General features: G+C 25.9%; 6 protein-coding genes and 1 long non-coding RNA gene across 10 annotated transcripts; 3 read left to right on the top strand and 4 right to left on the bottom strand.

Moving 5' to 3' along the window:
- Window positions 1-121: 121 nt before the first annotated feature.
- On the bottom strand, window positions 122-4,456 carry LOC127063764 (uncharacterized). Its single transcript, XM_050993941.1, has 3 exons — window positions 3,343-4,456; window positions 2,459-3,045; window positions 122-2,360 (listed from the first exon to the last, which is right to left on the bottom strand). Exons 1-3 carry the CDS (start codon window positions 3,851-3,853, stop codon window positions 741-743), a joined length of 2,718 nt encoding a protein of 905 aa, XP_050849898.1. The 5' UTR covers window positions 3,854-4,456; the 3' UTR covers window positions 122-740.
- Window positions 4,457-4,960: 504 nt separating this feature from the next.
- On the top strand, window positions 4,961-7,374 carry LOC127063782 (2-aminoethanethiol dioxygenase). The gene is made up of 2 exons (XM_050993966.1): window positions 4,961-5,646; window positions 5,858-7,374. Exons 1-2 carry the CDS (start codon window positions 5,347-5,349, stop codon window positions 6,245-6,247), a joined length of 690 nt encoding a protein of 229 aa, XP_050849923.1. The 5' UTR covers window positions 4,961-5,346; the 3' UTR covers window positions 6,248-7,374.
- A 134-nt stretch (window positions 7,375-7,508) lies between these two features.
- Window positions 7,509-10,349, bottom strand: LOC127063772 (E3 ubiquitin-protein ligase MARCHF5-like). 2 transcript variants are annotated; one of them, XM_050993951.1, is made up of 7 exons: window positions 10,184-10,349; window positions 9,478-9,706; window positions 9,213-9,372; window positions 8,866-9,074; window positions 8,477-8,795; window positions 8,200-8,365; window positions 7,509-8,094 (listed from the first exon to the last, which is right to left on the bottom strand). In XM_050993951.1, exons 2-7 carry the CDS (start codon window positions 9,653-9,655, stop codon window positions 7,936-7,938), a joined length of 1,191 nt encoding a protein of 396 aa, XP_050849908.1. In that variant the 5' UTR covers window positions 9,656-9,706; window positions 10,184-10,349; the 3' UTR covers window positions 7,509-7,935. The 2 variants fall into 2 exon arrangements, with proteins under 2 accessions (XP_050849908.1, XP_050849909.1); XM_050993952.1 differs by having other exon boundaries at window positions 8,200-8,347.
- A 1,099-nt stretch (window positions 10,350-11,448) lies between these two features.
- On the top strand, window positions 11,449-13,161 carry LOC127063770 (uncharacterized). The gene is made up of 2 exons (XM_050993948.1): window positions 11,449-11,736; window positions 11,824-13,161. Exons 1-2 carry the CDS (start codon window positions 11,605-11,607, stop codon window positions 13,096-13,098), a joined length of 1,407 nt encoding a protein of 468 aa, XP_050849905.1. The 5' UTR covers window positions 11,449-11,604; the 3' UTR covers window positions 13,099-13,161.
- LOC127063763 (coiled-coil domain-containing protein 39) lies at window positions 13,153-17,216 on the bottom strand. 2 transcript variants are annotated; one of them, XM_050993940.1, is made up of 11 exons: window positions 16,829-17,216; window positions 16,317-16,742; window positions 16,007-16,228; window positions 15,744-15,935; window positions 15,452-15,667; window positions 15,004-15,387; window positions 14,643-14,897; window positions 14,038-14,520; window positions 13,819-13,968; window positions 13,379-13,676; window positions 13,153-13,313 (listed from the first exon to the last, which is right to left on the bottom strand). In XM_050993940.1, exons 1-11 carry the CDS (start codon window positions 16,925-16,927, stop codon window positions 13,210-13,212), a joined length of 2,829 nt encoding a protein of 942 aa, XP_050849897.1. In that variant the 5' UTR covers window positions 16,928-17,216; the 3' UTR covers window positions 13,153-13,209. The 2 variants fall into 2 exon arrangements, with proteins under 2 accessions (XP_050849897.1, XP_050849896.1); XM_050993939.1 differs by having other exon boundaries at window positions 13,756-13,968; window positions 16,829-17,214.
- A 347-nt stretch (window positions 17,217-17,563) lies between these two features.
- LOC127063784 (putative peptidyl-prolyl cis-trans isomerase dodo) lies at window positions 17,564-22,496 on the top strand. 2 transcript variants are annotated; one of them, XM_050993973.1, is made up of 4 exons: window positions 17,564-17,711; window positions 18,292-18,504; window positions 18,601-18,711; window positions 21,276-22,496. In XM_050993973.1, exons 1-4 carry the CDS (start codon window positions 17,657-17,659, stop codon window positions 21,305-21,307), a joined length of 411 nt encoding a protein of 136 aa, XP_050849930.1. In that variant the 5' UTR covers window positions 17,564-17,656; the 3' UTR covers window positions 21,308-22,496. The 2 variants fall into 2 exon arrangements, with proteins under 2 accessions (XP_050849930.1, XP_050849929.1); XM_050993972.1 differs by having other exon boundaries at window positions 18,601-22,496.
- On the bottom strand, window positions 22,110-23,726 carry LOC127063792 (uncharacterized). The gene is made up of 3 exons (XR_007781480.1): window positions 23,425-23,726; window positions 22,735-22,866; window positions 22,110-22,644 (listed from the first exon to the last, which is right to left on the bottom strand). It is a non-coding gene; the product is annotated as an uncharacterized LOC127063792 (long non-coding RNA).
- Window positions 23,727-23,974: the final 248 nt, after the last annotated feature.

The raw sequence follows: 23,974 nt of genomic DNA, 5'->3' as shown, positions 1-23,974 counted from the left end.
TTTTATTGAGTAAACTAAAATAAATATAATTATTATTTTAATACTATTAATAATACAAAAATATAAACGTATTAAAATAAAAAAAATATAGTGACAAAAAATATTGTATTTAATAGATGAATATGGAAATTTATTTATATTTATCACATTACAATAGAATTTATATTTCAGGAACCTGCTTATAAAAATTATTTAGCTTGGTAATTATATTTAGTAGTAATTATATTTGTAACATCTTTCTTTTGTATTAATTAAATAACAAAGAATAGGAACAATCTGTGCAAATATAGTGTTTTTTGCTATAGCATGAATAAATTTTTTATTCAAAGAATCAAATAGATTTTCAATGATATAGAGATCTATTAAACTTCAGAGCATTTATAATATCAAGATTAATAAAATATGCAGTTTTATCTGTAAAAATATAATAATGTATCATATCATTATAATATATTATCTTTATATTTTAATGGCACATGATGTTCGACTAAGTATAATCAGATGCAAATCTACCATCAGATCTTATTATCACATCTACTATTAAATGTTCTATAACATGTAAATTCTTTAAATATTCTATAACATGTGATTCAGTATTTCTTGTAAATAATAATTATTCTGATTAACGCTTTATATAAATATTAAAATTTTTCACATTAATACTTGTACTTAAGTTCCATAATATCTCAGAAAATTTAATTCATTTTTATGTTACATAAAAAATGATTTTTTCATAAATTTTAAATATTTCTATGTAATGGTTTAAAATATCCACTGCCGTACGATCCTAAATATTCTGGCCAACTTTGCTTAGATGCAATGGTTTTGCATACTTGATTAGGTAACATATCTTCAGGACAAACACATTCTAACTTCATTCTATATACTGTCATTTGTCCAAGAGCAATATTAATATTGTCTTGTTTAATTGTTTTTTCAAATAAATTATAATTATCATTACGTTCATTCAAACATTCTGTAATAATATCTGCATTTTGTCTATGATGCATACTATTCTTAGATAATATTTTTTTTTTATATATACAATCTAAATCTTCTTGTAGCAATGTAATAGATGTTTCTGACAATGGTGAGCCAAAAGTTGAGAAAATCAAATCTATAGAATTTCCTTCCTTTGAATCTACAAAAGAAGGTAATAATATACCACTGGGTTGTTGTCTTTGTTTATTATAATTCATTGATTTATTTAATATGTAATTCGATTGTTTAACTCTTTTTTTTCTAACTGTCGGAGAAAACGAATAATAAAAATTGTTATTATTTATTACGGAATCTCTATTTGTTGTATCATTATTAGTCACTTGTCTACGTTGCTCTCTTAACTCATCCATTTGCGAATAATCAATAATTTGATCATCTCCTTTATCATTACTGTTATTGTTATCATATAATGTATCATATTCTTTTATATTTCCTAAGCTTTTATTTGTAATCCATTTATTTTTACGATGTAAAGAATTCTCAGTATCTAAATTTTCTAAGTTATTTAGTTGAAAATTAGTATCAAATCTGTTATCTCCTTCAAAGTGTTCTTGATTTTCATATGTCATTTCAGGAAGTTTTGGATGATAATTAGTTGATTCTTCAAGTATATCCTCATCTCTGTTATGCTTAAATATTACTCCTTTATCATAGTTTTTATACGTTTTTGAAGTACCAATGTCTATTGAATCTATATCATGATATGACTCTAAATATTTATCAATTTCTTTTTCTATATCAACAGAATTATTAAGTTCTAATATTTTATATTCTTCTGATGAATATAAAATTATACCAGGTGGTCCAACATGTTGACTCAAAGCTAATAGATTTGTAGTTAATGTTGAGTTAAACTTTATTTCACATAAATCAGTATGTGTTTGTGATAGAAAATTTTTGTTTTTCGAAAATTCTTTGAAATTTTCATTATGTAAACAATTACCAGACCAGTGTAAAAACCAATCATTGCCAAAACCATCAATAGTAACTGATAAACCTGACATCTGTTTATTTAAAGTATCTTCTATTGGTTTCTCTAGTAAAGGTTGTCCAGTTTGTCCATCAATGATCATAGAGATAGTATAATAATACTTAGGAAATGCTGATTCTACTTTATGTTTTACCATAAAATCTGGTATGTCATCATCATTGTAATAACCAGGTATTGGACTGCTTAGTATTTCAGAATTAGGAACAGTGTAATTCCATATTGGGTTAAAAGTTAATCCATCATAAGCTATAATAGTAGAATCAAACATAGATGCAATGATGTCTACTATTCCATCCATTGTTATGTCTGCCAAAACAGGAGGTAACAGTGCTGCCTTACCAGAACTATGGTGCAATTCCTTTAGTTTCTATATAAACATATATACATACACACATATATATATGTAATACAATATAACAGTGTTAAATATCAATGTATTTCATAGTATATTTATAATGAACTTACTAAATTGCCATACATAAAATTAGTACTAGATGCTATATACAATGCACCAGATTGCATTTGATTATTTGCAGTTAAAACAAATATATTTTCACCATCTGGATGTACAATTGTCTGTGGAGTAGAAAATAATTCTATGTTTGGGGTATTAATGGTATGTAGAATATGTCCTTTTTTTGCTGATATAATAAGAATTCTGCTGCTACGTGATAAGTCAGATTGAATAGTGCCTGTTGCAATAACATCACCAATATCATCCCCATCAATATCAGGTATAAATTTTGCATTATATATATGAAAAATTGTTAAATGCTCAGATGATGATAGTTCTTCATTTGATATTTTCCATATAATAAATCCATCTTTCCCATTAATTGCATAAAGCATTCCACCTTCTCCTGAAGCAATGCAATCATTAATTTTATCATTTGTTATGTCTAGTCCACAGTCCATTGAAAAAATTGCATAAACAGTCCAATGAATCCAAAGTGTATTTCCTGTTTGGCCATCTAATGCTAATATTCCACCCAAACAAGGTACTTGATTTTCAAAATAATTATAGCATTCTGGAGTATTTTCTGCATTTAAACCTAATTATAAATAATATGTATCAATGTTATATACTAACACAATAAGAATACATCAAATTATTATTATTGATAACACAATATATTATTTATTCACCTTTGTAATTATGATGAAAATAAATTATAACAAAGATATGCTATGACTACAAAATAGATATCTGAAAAAAATAAAGCATAAAAATCATAGAAAATTAAAGCTTATAAAAACATTGGAATCTTGTATGGAAAAAAAAAATAAAAATTATATTAAAAGAAAAAAATTATAAATAAATAAAAATCATAAATAGATAAAGTACAAACCTGTACTAAATCCAATAATAATGTCTTCAACTCCATCTTTATTAACATCATTGCTTCTTAAAGGAGCTTCTGAAGTAAATTTTGATATTGTTCTTTTCCATATTATCTTTGATGATAATGATGTACATGGAATTATATGTATTTTGCTTATTGAAGATTTTAATTCATGAGATATCCATTTTTTAAATGTAGCAAATGACAATGGAAATATATTAGCAGCATACATACAAAGGGCAATTAAGGATAATAGAATTATTAATGCTATGAACCAATAACAAATAGATATAAAAATTGTATTATAAAAGAATCTATTGACTCCAACTTTACACAATTTTCTATATTTTTTACGTGGTGCCATTAAAGGCCGTTTAACTCCACCATCCTCATCTAATTTTAATCCTCCATTTTTTCCATCTCTAATAAATACTTCATCATCGATATCTGTCAAATCATCTTCATCCTGGCATTCTTGCACCATAAATTTTGGTAAAGTAGGGTATACTTCCATCATTTTTTATAGCCATAGAATTATTTCATATTAAAATTTAACTTGATATACAATTTATTTTACACAGTTTTGAAAAATTATTAGTTATAAATATAAATCATAATTGTATATTGACATCAAAATATGATAGCCAAATAATCTATTCTGTTATTGTTTTATATCGTGTTTCACTTATAGGAGATTATTTTTTAATAATTCAGAGTTTAGTTACTGATTTAAATATATTTCAATCAAATAAAATATATTCACATAGAACGATACTAACTTCTTTAAAACCATACGAAATCAATAGTTAGACTTAACTTGCAAATGGCGGATATCTCCCTCTACTCGACTTTCTCGATTTTTATTATAATAAACTAACACTTCTCGTTATCAATCACACTTAATCATTAGTTGAATTTTACTACTTGTAATAGAATTATGTTTTATCATTAGTTAAATTAATCGGTAATAATACAGCTCTATTTCACTGGTAATGAAATTAATTACTTTGCTTAGAATTTCAAAAGAATTCTGGGTGATACGAATTACGAAACGTTTTTACACATACCAATAATATTCTCAATTCAAACGATTTTCTTCTAAAATTTAAACTGAACTACGATTTACTTTAAATAAACTTCCTAAAAGTAACACCACAAGCGCTTCGATCAGCTTGTATGTAATTATTAGTATTAAAAATTGTTTTACGAAGATTTAATTTTCTTTTTTCAAATAATAGCGGGAGTAATAAAAGAAAGATAGACAATAGCGCGAAATTTGAAAATTTTATCCAACCAAAAAGGAAATCTAATCTTATTTGATATTGTTTCTCTCTTTTCTTTTTTTAACGTAGTTTAATTTACATATATATGTGTACATGTGTTTATACATGTGTATATATTTGAGATATATAATATTAAAATATATTATAATATTAATATATATATTTAAAGTACGTAATATTTTAAAAAATACTATAGGGATACTACTATCAAGTATCATATATGACATTATCTACCGTGAAAGATTCTATGAAAGAGCCTAATGATCGCATCCAATCAGATTATAGAATTTTTAGTAATTTATATTTTTAGTTAAAATAGTAGAATTTATATTTTTATTTTTTGTTTTTGTAAATATTTGACACAAATAATTGTACGAAACAACAAAAAAAAATGTAATCATGAAGAAAGGAAAATATGAATTGTTGTATTGCTATTTATTGTTTTAAATTACTTTTGTCATATTATTTTCAATGGCAGCAATAGTGGTAGATCTTTACATTCATATTTAATTTGATTAACCTCTATGTGAAACCATTTTCACAAGTGTTTTTAGAATTGTTTAAAGATGTTCATTCATTAAATAATATTTGAGATTGTACATAAGAATTAATAGCAAAAGAAAACTTTAGTAACAAAATATAAATTTGGTTATGAGAATTTGTTTGAAAAGATACAGAACTTGTATAAAATAGTTATTTCGAAAGTGATTCCTTTTAAAGTTTTATCATGAGTTCTGCAATACAAATATTATGGAAACAAGCATTAAAAACGTTTGGCAGTAGAAGAAATACAGGTTATAAACTATATCAACAAAACTTCGATAATTTATGGAATCTAATCAATAAAATAACTGCAGAAGATGTGAAGGTAGACAAACAAATTCTTGATTTTGTGAAGGTACAATCTGCTCCAATGTGTGTTATTGTTGTTTTTGAAAATAGAGATATGACTATTGCAATTTTTATGTTAAAACATGGTGTTACAATGCCTATGCATGATCATCCAGGAATGCATGGCTTTCTAAAGGTATATTTATTACATATACTTTACATGCGAATATATAAATTTATAAATACAATAGTACTTATATATATCTTCTAATATTCAGAGTTAAAATATTACAGAGTATTATATAAATGATCTATATGAAAAGAATAAAATTGAATACTCATCTTATATAATTATAAACTTTAAGAATTGTTACAAGAGACTAAGTATATTTTAAATAATATCGTAGGTCATCAGTGGTACTGTTGAAATAAACAGTTTTACTTTAAAGACCAATGGTGATCATATAAATATGAATGAAGAAATAAAAGCATTTAGGCACAAACCTATAACGCTCCATAAAAATTCCCCTGCTTGTGTGCTCACACCGCAAGATAAAAACTTGCATGAGATTTCATGCATAGAAGGACCAGCTGCATTTTTAGATATACTTAGTCCCCCTTATGGTGTAGATGATTCTGGGAAAGGTCCTGGACCATGTACTTTTTTTAAAACAGTTAATTCCAAACCTTGCACAGATTCAGAAGATGTTATTGAAGAAGTTCGATTGCTAGCTACAGAAAAACCACCAGGCTTTTATTCTCATAATCTCAAATATACAGGACCACCTTTGATGTGATAATGTATACATATTTTTATCACATCTTTTAAGTTATAGAAGTATGTATTTTCTACATATTGATAGTATTTACTTACAAAATGGTATTTGTACAAATATAAGCTATTCAATTTACATTATTGTAAACAAAACGATTTTCGTTCATTTGCATTTAAGTGAAATGTGTTTGTGTATATATACATATATATGTCAATGTATGTATCTTCAAAAGAAATATAATTAATAAGTAAAAGTAAAAATAGATATAAAAACAAATTATTGGTAAATATTAATAGAAAATTATTTCTGTAACTTTTTTTACAGTTTAAGTGGTTTTATGTATTAGACTTGTCATATTATTTTTATTTTATTTATTATTATATGATCTTTTGTAATATTAAAAGATAATATAATTGATAGATATGTGCATATTGTTTATTGTACTATTAATAAGCCAAAGTCATCATTGATTGTTAGAATAGAATGTTTTGATAATTTATCTTTGTATCACAAATATCTGCTTTATATATAGTACAAATAAGAGTCAAAACATAAGGTGCTTTGTTGTACAGATATGTAGATCCTATTTAAATTAAAAGTTAATAATTTGTATATGTAAGACAAATCTTCAGAAACATTGTGAAGTGTATGTATAATAATTTCTGTATCATTTAATTTAGGTTTTATATTAAGTTGATGATTGTTTAATACTTATTAATCAATGAAATTATATTTAACATTTAATTAAATACAGTATTTTCTGAAGATATATTGTACTTAATAATCATTTAGTAATTGATTATTAGTTTTTACAGGAAATTAAATAATCGATATTTGTAGTCTTTAAAAAATATAATTTTTGTAAATAATTTCTTCAGAATTTAAATTCAATTATATAAGATTTAATATTACTGAACACATAAATATAAATTTTTATTTGTCTTGAAAATCTTGATTTTGAAATTTTTATTGAAAATGTTAAATCACGAAATATTACAAAATGTATGTTTAAAAATAATAATAAGTGTATAGTATTAGCAAGGATTATATAATTACAACATTGTATAGGAATCCAGGTTGAACTTTACTCTTTATAGATTACACCAGTCAAATGTTTACATTAAATAAAAATTTGCTTATGAAACATATCTGTTATTGACAATTTACCAAAAATGTAGCATAACAATAATAATATGTAAGTAATAATTAATGTAATTATAAATTTTTACAATTTCACATATCTACCTATTATAATTTACACAATACAAAAACTTCCAAGAATAATTTAAAAAATTTCTTAGCTACTTTTATTCTTTTATATTTAATGTTTTAATCTGTGCAGTATAAGAAATAAAGTTTATTATTTCATATATTTATTTTATTATAATTTTAAATTATTGCAAAAATTATAAGTGCATCTTCATTGTTTTGGCAACATTTAAAAGATTAATATCCTATATCTGTTCAGAATTAATATGATATTATAACATAGTAATTTAAAAAATGAATTTATGTAATTTTCTATGTACATCATTAGCCATTTTTCATAAATCTTTGTTTTTAAGACTTGGAGTAATATTGCAATATACTGCAATACAAAAAAAAGATATTTTATAAAATGAAAAAAAAAAAAACAAATATTAAGATAGCTTCAATCGGTAAAATTATACTGTTTTTCATTTATTACTGTTTCATTCATATTTTCTGATTTAGCTAGTTTGATTACTTTCTGAACTTTGCTTTCTTTTATACAATGCTACATTACTATCTGTATAATCCATTATACGACGCTGGCATTGTCTCACATATTGTTGCTGTTTGTGATAAATTTTAAACGCACCTTTTATAGTTATAAATGCCACACCACCCTGTAAATTTGTTTAGACAGTATTAACATCTTTTAATATTAATATCTATATACCAGAACTTCGTTTTACAATACGTATTTAAATAAAAAATATATGTATACGTACAAGTAATGTCCTCTGAAAATTTGAGTTTACACTTTCAAAGAATATTTTTCCACATATGCTAGCAATAGTTGGTAAAAGAAGTGCTCCACAAAGAATGCGAGTTGCAGATACTGGGTCATTCATTGGTGGAACATCTTGTGATTGTGTTCTATCATCATCAGAATAACTATAACAGTTATATGTAATCTCAAACTTGTATTTGTTTCTTTTAGAGATTTACTTTCATTGATCTAATCATAATTTTATAAATATATAAAATATTTTATGAAGTACTTACCTGCTAGGTAGAAAGTGCCTTAGGATAGGAACTTTATAAGCATGTCGTCTAAGAAGATTAAGTGCTTGATCTTCCCATCTTAGCATTTTTCCCAAAACTAACATAATCGGAATAGTTGGTAAACCGACTAATAATACCAAAGGATCAGCTTGTTCCATCATAGTTAAACCATCTTTATGACCAACTACTTGCATAACTGTTACTGCTCCATAAGTTACAGCTGTCCAATATATAGATCCAATTACTATGCCCGCAGCAATAAAAGGACATACTCGACAAATAATTCCATCAATAGTATCAAGTATTACAACCAATGGCCCTAAAATTATTAACTGTTTATAACATTGACTTAATACTTAACTAATATTTTATAAGTATATTGTACTAACCCATGTTTGGATAAACAATAATGTACTCTGTATTACACTGTGGACAAGCTACATGTGCACCAGCACGACCTTTTTGTTTTTCATCAACCCAACGTTGTATACATCCCTGATGGACCCATTTTGTTGTACCTCTGCAATGACATGGTTTTACCCAAGATGCAGTTGCATCATCTTCATCCGTTGCGAAACAAACCCAACAATATCTCTTACTATAACATGATATATTGACAACAAGGTATTAAATCAGTTATTTAAATTTTTATATACTTTTTGTATGCTAATATAAATTTAATTTTATTATTAATTAAAAATATTAAATAATATAAATTATAAAATATGGCACTCACTCATCTTCGGAAATTAAAGTTGGAATACTAGAATCATGATTAGGAGAAGATGCCCCATCAGTTACATCAATGGAAAGTACAGGATCACTTGGATTGGCTGCAGGAGTTTGAAAATTAATTTCTTCAGTTGATCTTGTAGCTGCTTGTATATCAGACATTTCTATAAAAAAAAGTAATAATGAATTTCTATCTATAATATATAATAACAGATTTCTTTTTTTTAGTTATTCCATATTAATATTTTTTTTTAATATTATTATCTTACCATTATTAGATGAACTAGCCTGTCGCTCTGCCCTTAGATTTGAACGCAGTCTTCTCAAAGTTTCATCTATACTTGCAAGACTTCTTAAGTTACCATTTGAAACATCAGAATCAATATGTATTATTCTACCACGGCTATCAATGCCATAGGTAGTATACGATAAGCTATCATCTGACATGATGTTTTAATAAACTAATATACTCAGTATTATTATATCATTATCTTGTATCTGAAATTAGTAATGACAGATTTTTACAAATATGAATCATGAAATATTTTTGGATGGATAATTTTTTTTATAAAACAAGTAGTGGATGAACAAAAATATTACTTTTAGCTGGCAATAAGTATTTCTAATAGATTTTTTAATATGATTAACTTGTCGAGTAATGAAAATTTAAACATTGAATTGACTAAAACATATAAGGTTATTTGTAAATATTAAAAAATATAATTGCTATATTTAATAATTGCATACCACATTACGCCATTAATTGATTAAACGATGCCAATAATAGGCTAGATGATATAGAATTAACCGAGATGAAAATATCAAACTTTATCTAAGCATGAACAATACTGTATATAAAAATAAAATTTAATTCGTTTAATTACAGCTACAATAAAAAACATACTACTACCGTATATGTCTCGCCTTTTATGATTTATCATAAATACTTGTAATTGTAAATAATAATAGACTTACACCTTTGAGCTCACTTTACGATATTATCTATTTTTTTTTATTTTTTTATTTTTTTTAATAATTATCGGGAATATTGTAAGTGATTGTAACTTTAGAGTAAAACACTCATAGTTCGTTAGTTTCAAGGGTGACCTTTCGCGAATGAAATCAATTGAACCAATCAGAATAGCTTTATGATTTTCACTTCGAGAAAGTTTCTCCAATAAATGTGTTCAAAAATACGTCGGAGAATAGGTATGAGAAAGAGAATTTTAAAAGAAATTTATAATATCATATATTTTATATAACGAATTTATAATTTATAATATTAATATTAGCATGTATCACTACGTATCTCTTATTTTACTGCAGACACATATCGAAAACTTTTCTCTCTAGAATTGCATAGTTTAGTGAATTTGACTAATGTTCAAATTTAAATTTAGGCGCTATACATATTCAATTTGTTGCGTGATTTCAATTTTGTATTTGCTGTTTGTTCTTTTAATAGAAAAAGAATATTAAACTACAAAGTAATAAATATTATCTACATGTTTTCTCGAGATTCAAATTATTATGCAATCCACGGAAGATAAGTATGTTGTTCGTAGTTTGGAATTACGATCTTTACGTAGTTGGTTTAAACATCTTCCATTAATATATAAATCTTTTAATTATGTTAATAATTCGGAATATTATCCTTATCTTTGTCAAAAAAATCAATTTAATATAGGAGAAATTATTCAAAGGTAGTCAAAGGAAATTATTCAATTATACAACGTTTATCAACTGATATGTATACAGGATATTTTACTTTCTAAATTATTTTAATATATATTTTTTTTATTCGTATGGGTACAGCGATTATGTCAATCAAAGATTTATAACGTTTCACACAAAATTACGACGAAAGTTTTTTGAATCTTGGAAAATTTATGTGATTTATAAATTGCGTAGAAGAAAAACTTTGTGTGAAGTAAATCATATATATCGTACAAAACTTCAAAGGAATATATTTAAAATTTTATCTAAAAATATAATTAAATCTAATGAACATCATAACAAAATAATACAAAGGCGATATTTTAGAATATGGAAAAAGTATATAGAAATTATACGAATGAATGAAAGTTTAATAAAAAAATCAATGATTTTTTGTATAAAAAAATATCTTAAAAAATTTATAACAATTTGGAAAGTATTTGTTCTACATAGAAAAGAGAAAAATATATTTAAAAAACAATTAGTTGATAAGGTAATATGAAGGATTAATATTTTCTGTGATTATATGTCATAAATATGCATATAACCTTTGTTAGGTCTGTAAATTATATACTTCAAATTTATTGCATAAATATTTTATAAAATGGGCAACTATACATAATTCTACAAAAGTTTTTAAAGAACACATTGAAAAGATACTCTGTAATTACAAAAAAAAGATGTTGGAAAAATATTATTTTGCATGGACAGCATATTATCATACAAAAATGCGAAATAAGTTTCTAAAAGAAAAAGCTGATCAACAACATTGTCAACAATTACTAAAAAGACATTTAAAACAATTTGTTTTGGTATTTATGATATTATATATTTTTTATACAAATTGTATAGCTATATAATAATTATATGTATGTTAATGAATTAAATATTATTTTTAGTATATCCATAAAGTTCATGTTGATAGGAGAACAATGAAAACGGCCAATACTTTTTATGAATTTAAAATCGTAGTTAGAATATTTAATGCTTGGGTACAATGGTATTATCAATTCTCAAGAATATGCAGTATTATGAAAAAAACACAGCAAATTATGGAAAATAAAATGAAACAAAAGATCTTTTTATATTGGAAATCATACATATTTCATAAAAAATGTATGAGAAGGAAACTATTTCTTTGTTTAACTAAATATCACAAAAAGATTTCTACTATTACATTTAACAAATTGCAAGATTATGTTCTATATAAAAAAAGAAAGCAAACACAGATGTTAAGTTTAAGTATTCGAACAGTTACTATTATTATTAAAATACAGGATATGTACATAGAAAAATGGAAAAAAAAATTAAATGTACACATGCAAGAAAAACGTAAAATATTCCTAGCTATTGAATTGTACAATAATTATATTTCTAAGCAATATTTTTCTTTGTGGAAAAAATTTTCTCAGCAACATAAGTTAAAATTGTTACAAAAAAAGAAATTGGATGAACATGCTTCTTACTTTCTTTTGAATAAGTATATTATGATATGGAAATTAAAATGTGAAGATAATTATAAAATTTGTGAAAAGGAAAAGTTAATTATTTCTGTCACACATAAGAGAATTCAAAAAAAGTACTTTAAGTTTTGGAAAAAGTATGTAGCTCAAAAAATAGATAAAAAAAGAGATATTGAATATGCAAAAAATATAAATAAAAAGTTTTTATTACAAGAAGGATTAAGAGAAATTTTAAGACATTCTTTATTCACTATGCAATTTCATCATGAAAGTAGAATAAAATATACAACATTAAAATTTGTAGGAGACATTGAAATATTAAGTAAATATTTTGGTAGATGGATATCAATAGTTTATCTAAAAGAAAAATTAGAATTCCCATTTTCAGAAGCAAAATATAATAATATTCAAGAAACTATAAAAAATCATTCAAATGAAAACATTGGAGAAAATAATTCATTGTTTAATAATGATAGTATATCTACTATTGTGCCATCTCTTTCTCTCTCTTCTGAAGATTATAGAAATGACAATGAATTTAAGTATATAGATACTGTAAGTCCACTTAATTATATTAGAAATAATTCTGATGAATTAGATACTTTATTTAGCACAAACAATAATTTATACTCTATTCCTTTGTATGATGACAAGTCAATGTTTTCATTACCAAATAATGTAGAACTCCTGCCACCTTCTGCATTTTATTAATAAAAAAAATTATTAATATAGCATGCAACATACAAAAAATATTGTATAGAAATATTTTGTTATATATATAAATATATAAATTATTAAGAGTATGGAATTACATAATATTATTTATTTCTTAGTTATTGTTAGATTAGACTTTGTTAATGTTTTACCACGTTTTGGATATTTGCTTGCTAAGTTATCTGTCTGTGATAGTTGATCAACATTTCTTACTGAAATAATAAAGATATAAATACGAACTCTTGTAGACTTTTACATAAGGAATATTGATACTTACTGTTATCAAAACAAGGTTCCAATGTAATAACATTATTAACACTTTCCCTTGAAGAGGAAAATGTACTAGTACGACCAGTACTTTTAACTATACATTCAGTAGATTCTGTAGTACTTCCACAACGACTTATTGTAGGTGATTGATCTATTGATCTAGAAATGCAAGGTAATTCTATATTCTTGGCTGCTAGAAGTTTTTTTACATAGGGTTCTACTTCCACATGACGAATTGTAAATTCTGCAATATCTTCAAGAGCCAATGCATTTTGTTCTTGGATTTCACGTAAATTCACATCTTTCTAAAACATTTTTTTTTCTATTAGGAACAAAAACATTATCTAAGAAGTTTTTCAATATTTCATATATAAATGTATATACTTCTTGTAGAAGTATCAAACTATCTTCAGTACAAGTACACTTATTTTGTATATCTCTATGTACTTTTCGAAGATTCTTTTCAGCTCTGGATATTTTTTCATCTTGTTCAGCTATTTGTTTATTAAGATTAGAGAGATGTTGTTCCTTATTATCTTTCTCTTCTTTGGCTCTTTGTATATCATCAAGTAATAAAGTATAGTTATCTTGCATCTTCTATAAAATATACTTTTATTATAATAATGTTTTGATTTTTTTTTTATATAACTCATTGTGAATACATACCTGAAAATCTTCTGTTAGATGTTGTACACGCATTTGTCCTTTTTTTAGATTATCTCTTTCTTTGTATAGTTGTTCATTAAGTTTCTTTTGTTCTTCTTGATCAAGCCCAGTTTCATTAACTATACTCAAATTACTTTTGAATTTATCATTACAAGCATTAACTATTCTCAATGTGTTTTCCATACTTTCTATTTCATACTCTGTTTTTCTTATAGTTTCATCAAGCTTATCACCTTGCTCTTGTAAAAGATATCTTTCTTGAGCATTTTGAATTTTAAGATAAGTCGTAGTAATGGGTGTTCCATCAGTACTACTGCCAAATACAGCAACACCATTGTCGTATCGTGCTTGTAATTGTTTTATTCGATTTTTTCTTTCAGAAATGGCATTATGTAATTGTGAACATTCACCCGACGCAACTCTTTTTTGAACTACAAGTGCTTCTTTCTGTACTGCAATTTCTTCTTCACGTTCTTTTAACGCCTGTTCATGAGATTGTAAGAATTAATAATCTTTATATGTATTATATAGGAAGAAAATGTCTGTTTGTTTTATGCAAATTTAAATATTATATTAGGTAATTAATTTTTAATTCCCATACTTACAGCATCTAGTGTAAGTCTATATTTTTGCAAATTATAGACCTTATCTCCAACACTTGACATCATTTGTTCTATTTGTGAAACTTTGAGACGTAATATATTTTCTTCCACTTGTTTTTCTTCATTATGACTCTGTGCTGCTTTTAATGTTTTTTCACTACCATTCGTAAGTAATAGAAAATCTTGTCTTTTATTTTTTAGTTGCTCTAATTCTCCATTGTCATTTGCTATGTTATTAGTGATTTTTTTCCTATCATACTGATTTTTCAAGAAGATTAATTTTTTAATTAGAAATGAAATAAATCTATATCACATATAGATTGTATATAAATTATATATCATCTATATATAAATATCTACTTACTTCTAAACTTGAAATTTGTGTTTTTAGCAGTTTAGCTATTTTCATTTTCTCTGATAATGCTGTTTCCAAATCTTCAATTATTTTTTGTTTTTTGTTATATTCTGTTTGATCATGCTGAAGACCTTTAATACGATCTAACTTCATTTGACATTTATGTAGAGTAAATTCAATATGATATAATGATTCTTTTTTCTCTTCCAATATTTTTTCTTCTTTGTCGTAGGTTGTTATTAATAATTCAAGTTTTTTTCTCTCATTTCGATCTTGTATTTCCAGAATTTTTTTTTCACTATGTAATTTGGAAATCTGACTGCCAGTACGTAAAATTGCTATTTGCAGATGCTTTACCTCTTTGGTTAAAATAGATTTACGTTTTTCTTCTTCCTTCAAGAAACGTAAAAATACGGTATTATTTAAATTTTATAAATTTTATATAAATATTACAAACCTCAATCATTTCTTCTAATTGCTTTGTTCTATCCTCTACATTTAATTTTTGGTTATCAATATCATTTAAAGTTATAATTAAATCTTTAATTCGGTTCTTCCAATCTTCCATTTTTATAGTTTTATTATCAATTTCATTTTTTTTACGTTTTATATCTGCTCTTATTTGTTGTATACGGCGGTTCAAATTTTCTACATCTTTCTTCTGAGTGCGATGCTAATATCAATAATAAATATGTGAAATATATAATTGTATTTATATTTTACTTTCTGATTTCTATTTTTTATCTTACCTCAAATTCATACGTACTAATTGTATCCATAATCTTATGATTCTCGTTTTTTATAATGACAAGTTTCTTTTCAGACCCTTTAATCAATTCTTCGAGTTGCTTGTTGTTTAAAATTTGATCATTTAAAAATTGTTCTGTTTCATGTAGGAGATCCATTTTATCTTTTCCAATTTCACGAAGTGATTCTATTTCCTGTGCATGAAATTATTGGAAATTTAATTTTTTGCCAGATGATAATCTAGTCAAATTATGTTTTATTATACCCTTAAACTAGCTTGTATATTATCATCTCTTTGTCTCAGCACAGCTACACTTTGTGTCCATTGGTTTATCATTTGTCTTCGTTCTTTTAATGCTTCATCATAAAGTTTAACAGTTCTATCTAAAGCTATTTCCATTTCTTGTGCTTCATTAACTACTTTTACTATTGTTTGTCGATAAGATTCAGCTTCTATACTTAGCTTCTGGCGTTTTTGTTCTAATTCCTGCAGTGTAAATAAAAAAGCTCTTATATAATATCAGTAACATTACCAAATATTCAGTTTTATTAGCACAATATTTTTTATCAGTCACCTTATATTTTTTTGTATCTTGTTTCATGTATTCTTCTATCAATTCATTATCTTCTTCCTTTTTGTTTAATACTTCCTCCCACTTTAGAAGATTGTTTTCATCAAACTTGACTGCTTTTTTAGAACTTTCTATTTTCTTTGTTATTTTAGCTAAATCTTTCTCTATGTTTGATACTCTTTCATTTATGTCATTCCATGTTTTATTAAAATCTTGCATTTCATGACGAAGATTTGATTCTGTGCTATTGCTTAATCTATATAAATGATCTTCTTTCTCTAGTTGTGCTGAATGTGCTGTGAGAAGGTTTTGATTTAAATCCTGTTGAAGTTTTATATTAACAGCATGTTTTTTAATCATCTTTAAGTGTTCTTCCATAGATTCCAAATTTTTATGTAAAGACATCTTGTATTTTGTTTTCTTTTCAATCTAGTATAAAATTAAACAATTACATAAAATACAATATATTTAAAAATAGAATAAAATGCAATAAAAAAAGAGAAAAAATTTCTTACTTCTTCTTCAAGATGTTTATTTTCTTCATTAGCCACTGGTATTCGAAATCCATCATCCCATCCTAAATTTTTTAAAATGTCATCTATATTGGTGATCATTATATATATCTGTTTTAATTTTTCTAGTTCTTAACAAGTTTTAATTGTTGTAAAAAGTATTTTAATTGTAATCCTAGAGTATTCTCTTAATACTAACATTAAACGTTTGTATTTAGTTGCCATGACAACTGATCAATGAAATGAAATATTTAAAGCTGTCAACACCTTTCGTTCATAGTGTATGTAACTTGAGCGACATTTATGGAAAAAATATGAACTATAAACGTAATAGGGAATTATCCTCATTATATGCCTATTGCATTGTTGTATAAACTTATTAAATTATATTTCTCTTACGCGTAACCAACAATTAAATAAATGTAAGATCGAAATTTTTGTATATTGTAAAAATAATCATACATCTAACAAAAGAAAAGAAAAGCCACATGAAGACTATATTTTTCTGTAGATAAATAAATTGCATTCAAAAGAAAAAACAGCGATCTTTGTGAAACATTAGTGACTAAATTTAAATTTTATAATTGAAAAACCCTCGCTTGTGATCACGTGATGTTTGAATGAAAATCAACGTTCTGATTGGATTAAATGAAAACCAATAAATGAAGACCTTCCGATTTCTTATTGGATATTATGATAGTGTTTGTTTAGGTTATTGTAATGTTTATAAGTTGGTAGAATACCTATGTATACTTTAGGAACGCGTTTATGTTTGACGTGAAGTCGTGTAGAGAAGAAATAATCTCGCAAGTCAACTAAATTTCAATAACCATGGCGGACGAGGAGCTTCCAGCGGGCTGGGAAAAACGTCTCAGTAGATCTACTGGTATATTAAATCTTAATTTTGTCGTTTGTTTGTATAGCTAAATAATCTTTTTTTTTGATACCCTAATAGGTTTAGTTTTTCGAAAGTTTAATGTTAGTTCGATACGCTACTCTTTCACGTTGCATCGGATGGGCGGCCGGCATTTTTCCAATATTTCTTAGACGATCAATTAAATATCACATTATTTTTTATGTATTGCGATAAATATTATATATTTCTTCATACGCACATCTTTATTTAAATGATCATAGATATACTTCAATTATTCTATCAAGTTTTATAATTCGAAAAATTTCAACGATTGATATGCTAATGACCGTAGCCAGCATTATCATTTGATGATAAATGTAAAATACAAAAGAATATAATTGTGTATAACCTTTATTAAAGCATAATATTTAAGGAATATTTTTAGTATTTTATTTATTATTTTAACTATAATTGTTGCTGTCATGATATTTCTATTTCATAGCTTTCAAATGAATGACTGATTGAAGGAATTTTCATTGCTTACTCTTCAATATTGAATAGATAATAGGTAAAAATGACTTGTAATATAAAAATAGCATTCTGTGTACAGGTCAACATTATTATTTAAATATTTATACTAAACAAAGTCAATGGGATAGACCAGACAAACCAGCAGATCCTTCTGGTAATGGTAATGGGGATGGTTCAGAGGAAGTCCAGTGTTCACATCTTTTGGTAAAACATTCAGGATCTAGACGGCCATCTTCTTGGCGAGAAGAAAATATAACAAGGTCAAAGGAGGAAGCTTTAGAATTAATAAAGTGTGAGTTTAATGTTAATATCAAGAAATATTTAATACTAGATATATATTTGTTTATAAATTAATGTATCATATTTATTTATATATTTTCTGTACTAGCTTACAGAGAACAAATTGCGTCTGGAAAAGCAACATTTGCTGAACTGGCTTCAAAGTATAGTGATTGTAGTTCAGCTAAACGAGGAGGGGATTTGGGACCATTTAGTAGAGGTACTATGCAGAAACCTTTCGAGCAAGCAGCATTTGCTTTGAAAGTTGGTGAATTATCTTCTCCTGTCCATACAGATAGCGGTATTCATATTATCCAGCGGACTGCATAAAGCAGCTTACTCCACAATATGATGCAATGTACTTTGCAGAAAAGTTTCATATTAATTTCATTAGTCAAAAAGGTGGTTAAGCTAGGTTTTCTTAATTTTTGTATGAAATCTTGCAATAGATTTTTCTCTGAATATCAGAGTTAAATCATTATTATGCAGATATCAACAGAATAATAGATCCTTCATTTTTTCTTTTTTAATTTAATCTGATAAAATTGTATATTGATCAGTCTTCCACTAATTAAATATCTTGCTTATATTCTTTTCAAAACAGATATTTATATCATGTTATATGATATATTTATGTTTTTTTCGATTATAATAAATAATTTTTCTAGATATCTTGAAAAGATAAAATTTCCAAGTATCATAACAGGTCATTATTTTTCATACAATTATTGATACATAAGAATTATTTTTTTTTTTTTTTAATCAGTTTAAATTGATAAATTTTATTTAGTATGCTTAAAATTCTTTTAATCTTTGATTCACTTTATTAAGATACATATTTCGACAAATATAAATAATAGTATCTTTATTGATCAAGAAAATATTTTACAGTTATTTTTAAGAAAGAAAGATTATACTAATATGTAGTATTTAAAATCAGCCAACTCTATTACATAGGCTTTACTACTGACTTTTGTATTAATATATGCTTATTTTTAAGCACATTGCAATTTAAAACATTTGAATAGAAGAAATATATGCGAAAATATATTGGAAATTAGTTTCCAACAATATAACTTAAAAAAGTGAGAATTGCATCACATTTTAATGGTGCAGATACTATTTAATGGTTCACATAATAGTGGTAAATTGTTCATTGATCTCTGTATTTATAAAATTTTTCTGTTCTCTCTCTCTCTCTTTTTTTTTTTTTTATATTAACAATAAGTTGAATGTTCTTTAAAATAAAATCAGATGTGCTCAAAACTGAACAATTCAGTTTTATTTGTGACATGTATCTACACATAGTCAGTAGTATGTATTGATCCTTAATTAATTTTATTTTCTTATATGTATAGTAAAATGAAAGTTGAAAAAACAAGATAGTATAAGATAGGATAAAGAATTTGTTGAAAACCTAGATTATTAAAGTTTTTGATATAGTGAAAAGAATAGGAAGCTCTTTAATAGATTGTTTTCTTTATCTCATAAATTTAATATAAACCACCTTATATCTCTTTTATATTACAATTGTCAAATTTATTCAATTTATGATATTTAGGCGAATTAAATATGTTTCCATGAAGGTTTATTTAGGACATTCTCTTTATAATCAAATAATATTAAAAGATCAGTCATTTTTTATATCAATTGTTCTTCTTTAGGAAGTAACTCTTCATTTGTCTATGCAATTTTAAAGTCATATGAACTTGTCTACGAGTGTATAATTAAAGTAGCATACAATCAATAGTATATTGTAATACAATAATAAATTCATTAGTACTTCTTAAAAGAATTAATCAAAGTAAGTATTAAATACTACGATAAATCTTCTAAAATTGAATCAAGAAAACGATAGAAATATGTAAAAATTCTTTCCTATTACTTTGGTTAAAGAGTTGGCTGTATCAGATTGGGACAATGATTGTATAATACCTTGTACATTTAAATACCTCTTAAAGTTACTTATACGTTTTGTATTTTTTTTAGGAATTATAGCACAAACATCTCCTTTGTACACATCATCTATTAAATGAATCTATAGTTAATGTTACAACACATTTTTCAACGTATATAAAGAGATCTAGTTCTATTATCTTAATGATAATTATTTATAATAACTTAGGAAACAATAGCAATATATAAAATGCATTTACATGCACAATAAAAACATTTTCGCATTATTGTATATTGTACAAGCATATTTAAATGCATTTTAAACAGAATGCTTCTACAATTTAAGCAATCAATGAGGGATTATACCGTAATGCGGACATCCGAAAAGTGCGGAGGCGTCTAAATGCAATAATTGTAATGTATTTAAGTACTTACTTAAAGTAAGCATTAAAATATATCAGTACGCTTCTGTTCGCATTAGACAAGTTTGCCGAATTCGTTTTTTATAGATATGCACATAATGTACATAAAAGTAATTTTGTTTTTCAACATCAAATATATAGTCTTCTAAGGTCATATGGTCATCAATGTACGCGTATTGCACGTTTATGTCGATTATCAGTATCGCCCCATGCTGGAGGAAATCCGCTACTCAATGGCTTCCCCACTTGGGAACCCTACACGAAACTTTGTTCTAATCATTATGTAAGCGCGCGTATGAAAGTCTATTTGCTCACATGGGGAGAACTGAATATGATTGACATAATGCAATAATAAAGAGTGGTACATTTATAACAATCTACAATGACGTAACATAGATATGATCTATTACTATCATATTCTCTTTTATATTAAATCATTAAAATGTTTACATGAATATATTTTCAGTGATTACGCCGAGCACGGAATCATCATTTTAGCAACGCTTCGATGAGAAAGTCATATAAGTTCAAGAAGTTTTTTTATTGATCCAGGGAAACTATTTTTCATTAAGTCATGCATTAACAAACTGTAACAATTAGGACGCTTTTTAAATTTTATATAGTCATCAGTTCGTATACCTAAGTTTCGCATGTACGATATGTTGGACGCAAGTCTCTTTTGTGACCTTGTAAAAACCATTGTAAAGGGTCATTAGTGATCAGCCGTTGCGCAAGTTCCAGTTTTTCATTTGGTCGACCCTGGCGTTTAGTTTCCATAAATTGGTCACGATATCTAAACTCGATCAATTTCGAGACACGCGATAGTTGAAACAATCTGATGAGCGACGATTTTGTTCCTCGATTATAATGAAGATAACAATGGTCCACGCTTCATTTATTTTAGTTTTCTCGAAATTCTTGGAAAATAATTTCATTTTTCTCTCTCTAACACTTATTAAGGAATTAACAAATTAACATCAATGCTGTATGGTTTTCATTTCACGAAGCCTGTGACGCAGCGACCGTGTGAAACGAACACCATTTATTCATGATAGTTGAATTAAAAGGAGGAAATGCGTCAAGTTTTCTCAACGAGTTAGCTTTCATTCGGTTCTTTTTAATTATCGTTCTCTTTACGATGATGTACAAACAAACTTTTCGTCGCACGCTTCGTAATTTTAATTTCTTGTGAAAAAATGTAACTTTTAGATAAGATAAGAGTGTTTTGCCAGGGTCGTGCCTTACATTACAATTTAAAAAAAAAATGTTCTACAAATTATTCATGTGCTTTTTACAGACGTTTTGCTCACGTATACATAGAAGTAAGTCTTTCACGTAATGCAACACGAATTTGTATTATAAAAGTTTGCTCATATAGCAAACCAAGGTCGCATTTTACACGGATTTAATTCAACGTTGTAAATCAGGGAAGGCTATTTCTATTAGCGATGAACGATTAGGGATTATTAGCAAGTAAAGATCTAAATGAAAAGATATACGTATATGAAGCGTGAAAAATTATTGAATCAATAGAATATTTTTATCAATTATTGATAACTCATATTGACATGTATTGTTGAATTTTGTTGACTATGTAACATTTCGTGGAATTCTATCTTGACTCGTTGATGCCTGTTCATGTAGATCAGAGTACTGAAGAAAGCAAAGTATCTACGTCAATGCATAATCTAGCCTTATTCTTTTGCCTTTGTTTCTCACAAAAGACCGACAGAATCCTGAGTAACATCGCTCAAAGTACATTCATCTTCTTAACCATAGTTTCAGCTGGTGCAAATCGAATGTGAATGTACAATCCTGTATCTATATATGACATCCTATTGTAAAAAAGTTCGAGTAGAGATTTAATCGTTGATAAAAATGTAGAGATATATATAGTTTTGTATATTTAATTTATTATTATTTACCTGCATACGTAGTACAAAACACGGAAATATTTTTTCTTTAGAACAAGTCTTATGCATATACAATTGCATTTAATTTTTTTAGTCGGTGATCAAACGGTATTTTTTTGTTGTTGTTTGTTGTATATGATCATGCTGAAAAAAAAAAAAAAAACAGAAATTTCGTTAGTTGCTTCAGTTTACGTAGAAGAACCGGTACGTTAAGTACCGTAAAGATCGATAGAAGTTCTCCTTGGCTAAAGATCATATTTTATAGTATGTAGTTTCTCTCACTAAGAATCCGTTTAATTTCTTTACTATTTCTACAATCAGAAAGTATAATAATATCAATTAAATAATAATTATCTGTTCTCTTTACATTCATTTATAAAATTACATATTTCTTTTTAAAAAATTTATACGATCGTGATCTTATTTGCAAAGTCGAATGACCTTCAAGCGTCGTATTGATTACTGGTAATATCGAAAGAAACTTATCACGACATCGATCATTATTCGGTAAATAATTGATCTTCGACATGATTCAAACAGTTAAACGAGTTCGTTGAAGTATAAATTATTAAGTTGGAAAATATTATTCGCATAAAATAATATTATTTTACACGAATCAATGATGAAACATTTTATTTACAAAATTTCTGAGATTCGTTATAGATTGAATAATATATTTTTATTTTACATTATTACTTTTACCTTTTATAAATGTCACTTATCTGCTAATTGTAAAGAATTTAAAATTGCCGCGACGATTACACCAACTATAACCTTCAATGATCGTATCAGTATGACGACTTATAATATTTCACACAGATGTATTCTCCAACGATCGAACTTATACATTTTTCAGATTCCATTGCTATCAAGGTCAACTAATTATTATTACTTTCTTTTCTCTTTCGACGTGACATTACGTCAATCGTGTCTATACTTTGCGACTTATTGTACGTGATTTATCATATTTTTGTCATCCTTAAAGATTAACGAATTCCCGCAAAAACAGAGAACCAATCAAACAGCTTTCGATTAAAAATATTTTATTAATTGCGATATAATTTATTACTAGAGAAAATAATATTATTAAGAATACGAATTACTTACAATTTTATTATATATTAAAAGAAAAACAATTGATATTCTTTATTAATTACATTCAATAAAAAAGAAAAAGTTTAATAAAAATAATTATGAAACTAGCCAATCAGAAATAAGTATTGAATGAAGTAGTATTGGTTGAAGTATCGAT

This window comes from Vespula vulgaris, chromosome 5 (assembly GCF_905475345.1).
Source record: "Vespula vulgaris chromosome 5, iyVesVulg1.1, whole genome shotgun sequence".
NCBI classification, from domain to species: Eukaryota; Metazoa; Arthropoda; class Insecta; order Hymenoptera; family Vespidae; genus Vespula; species Vespula vulgaris.
This window is presented reverse-complemented; position numbering and strand designations above follow the sequence as displayed.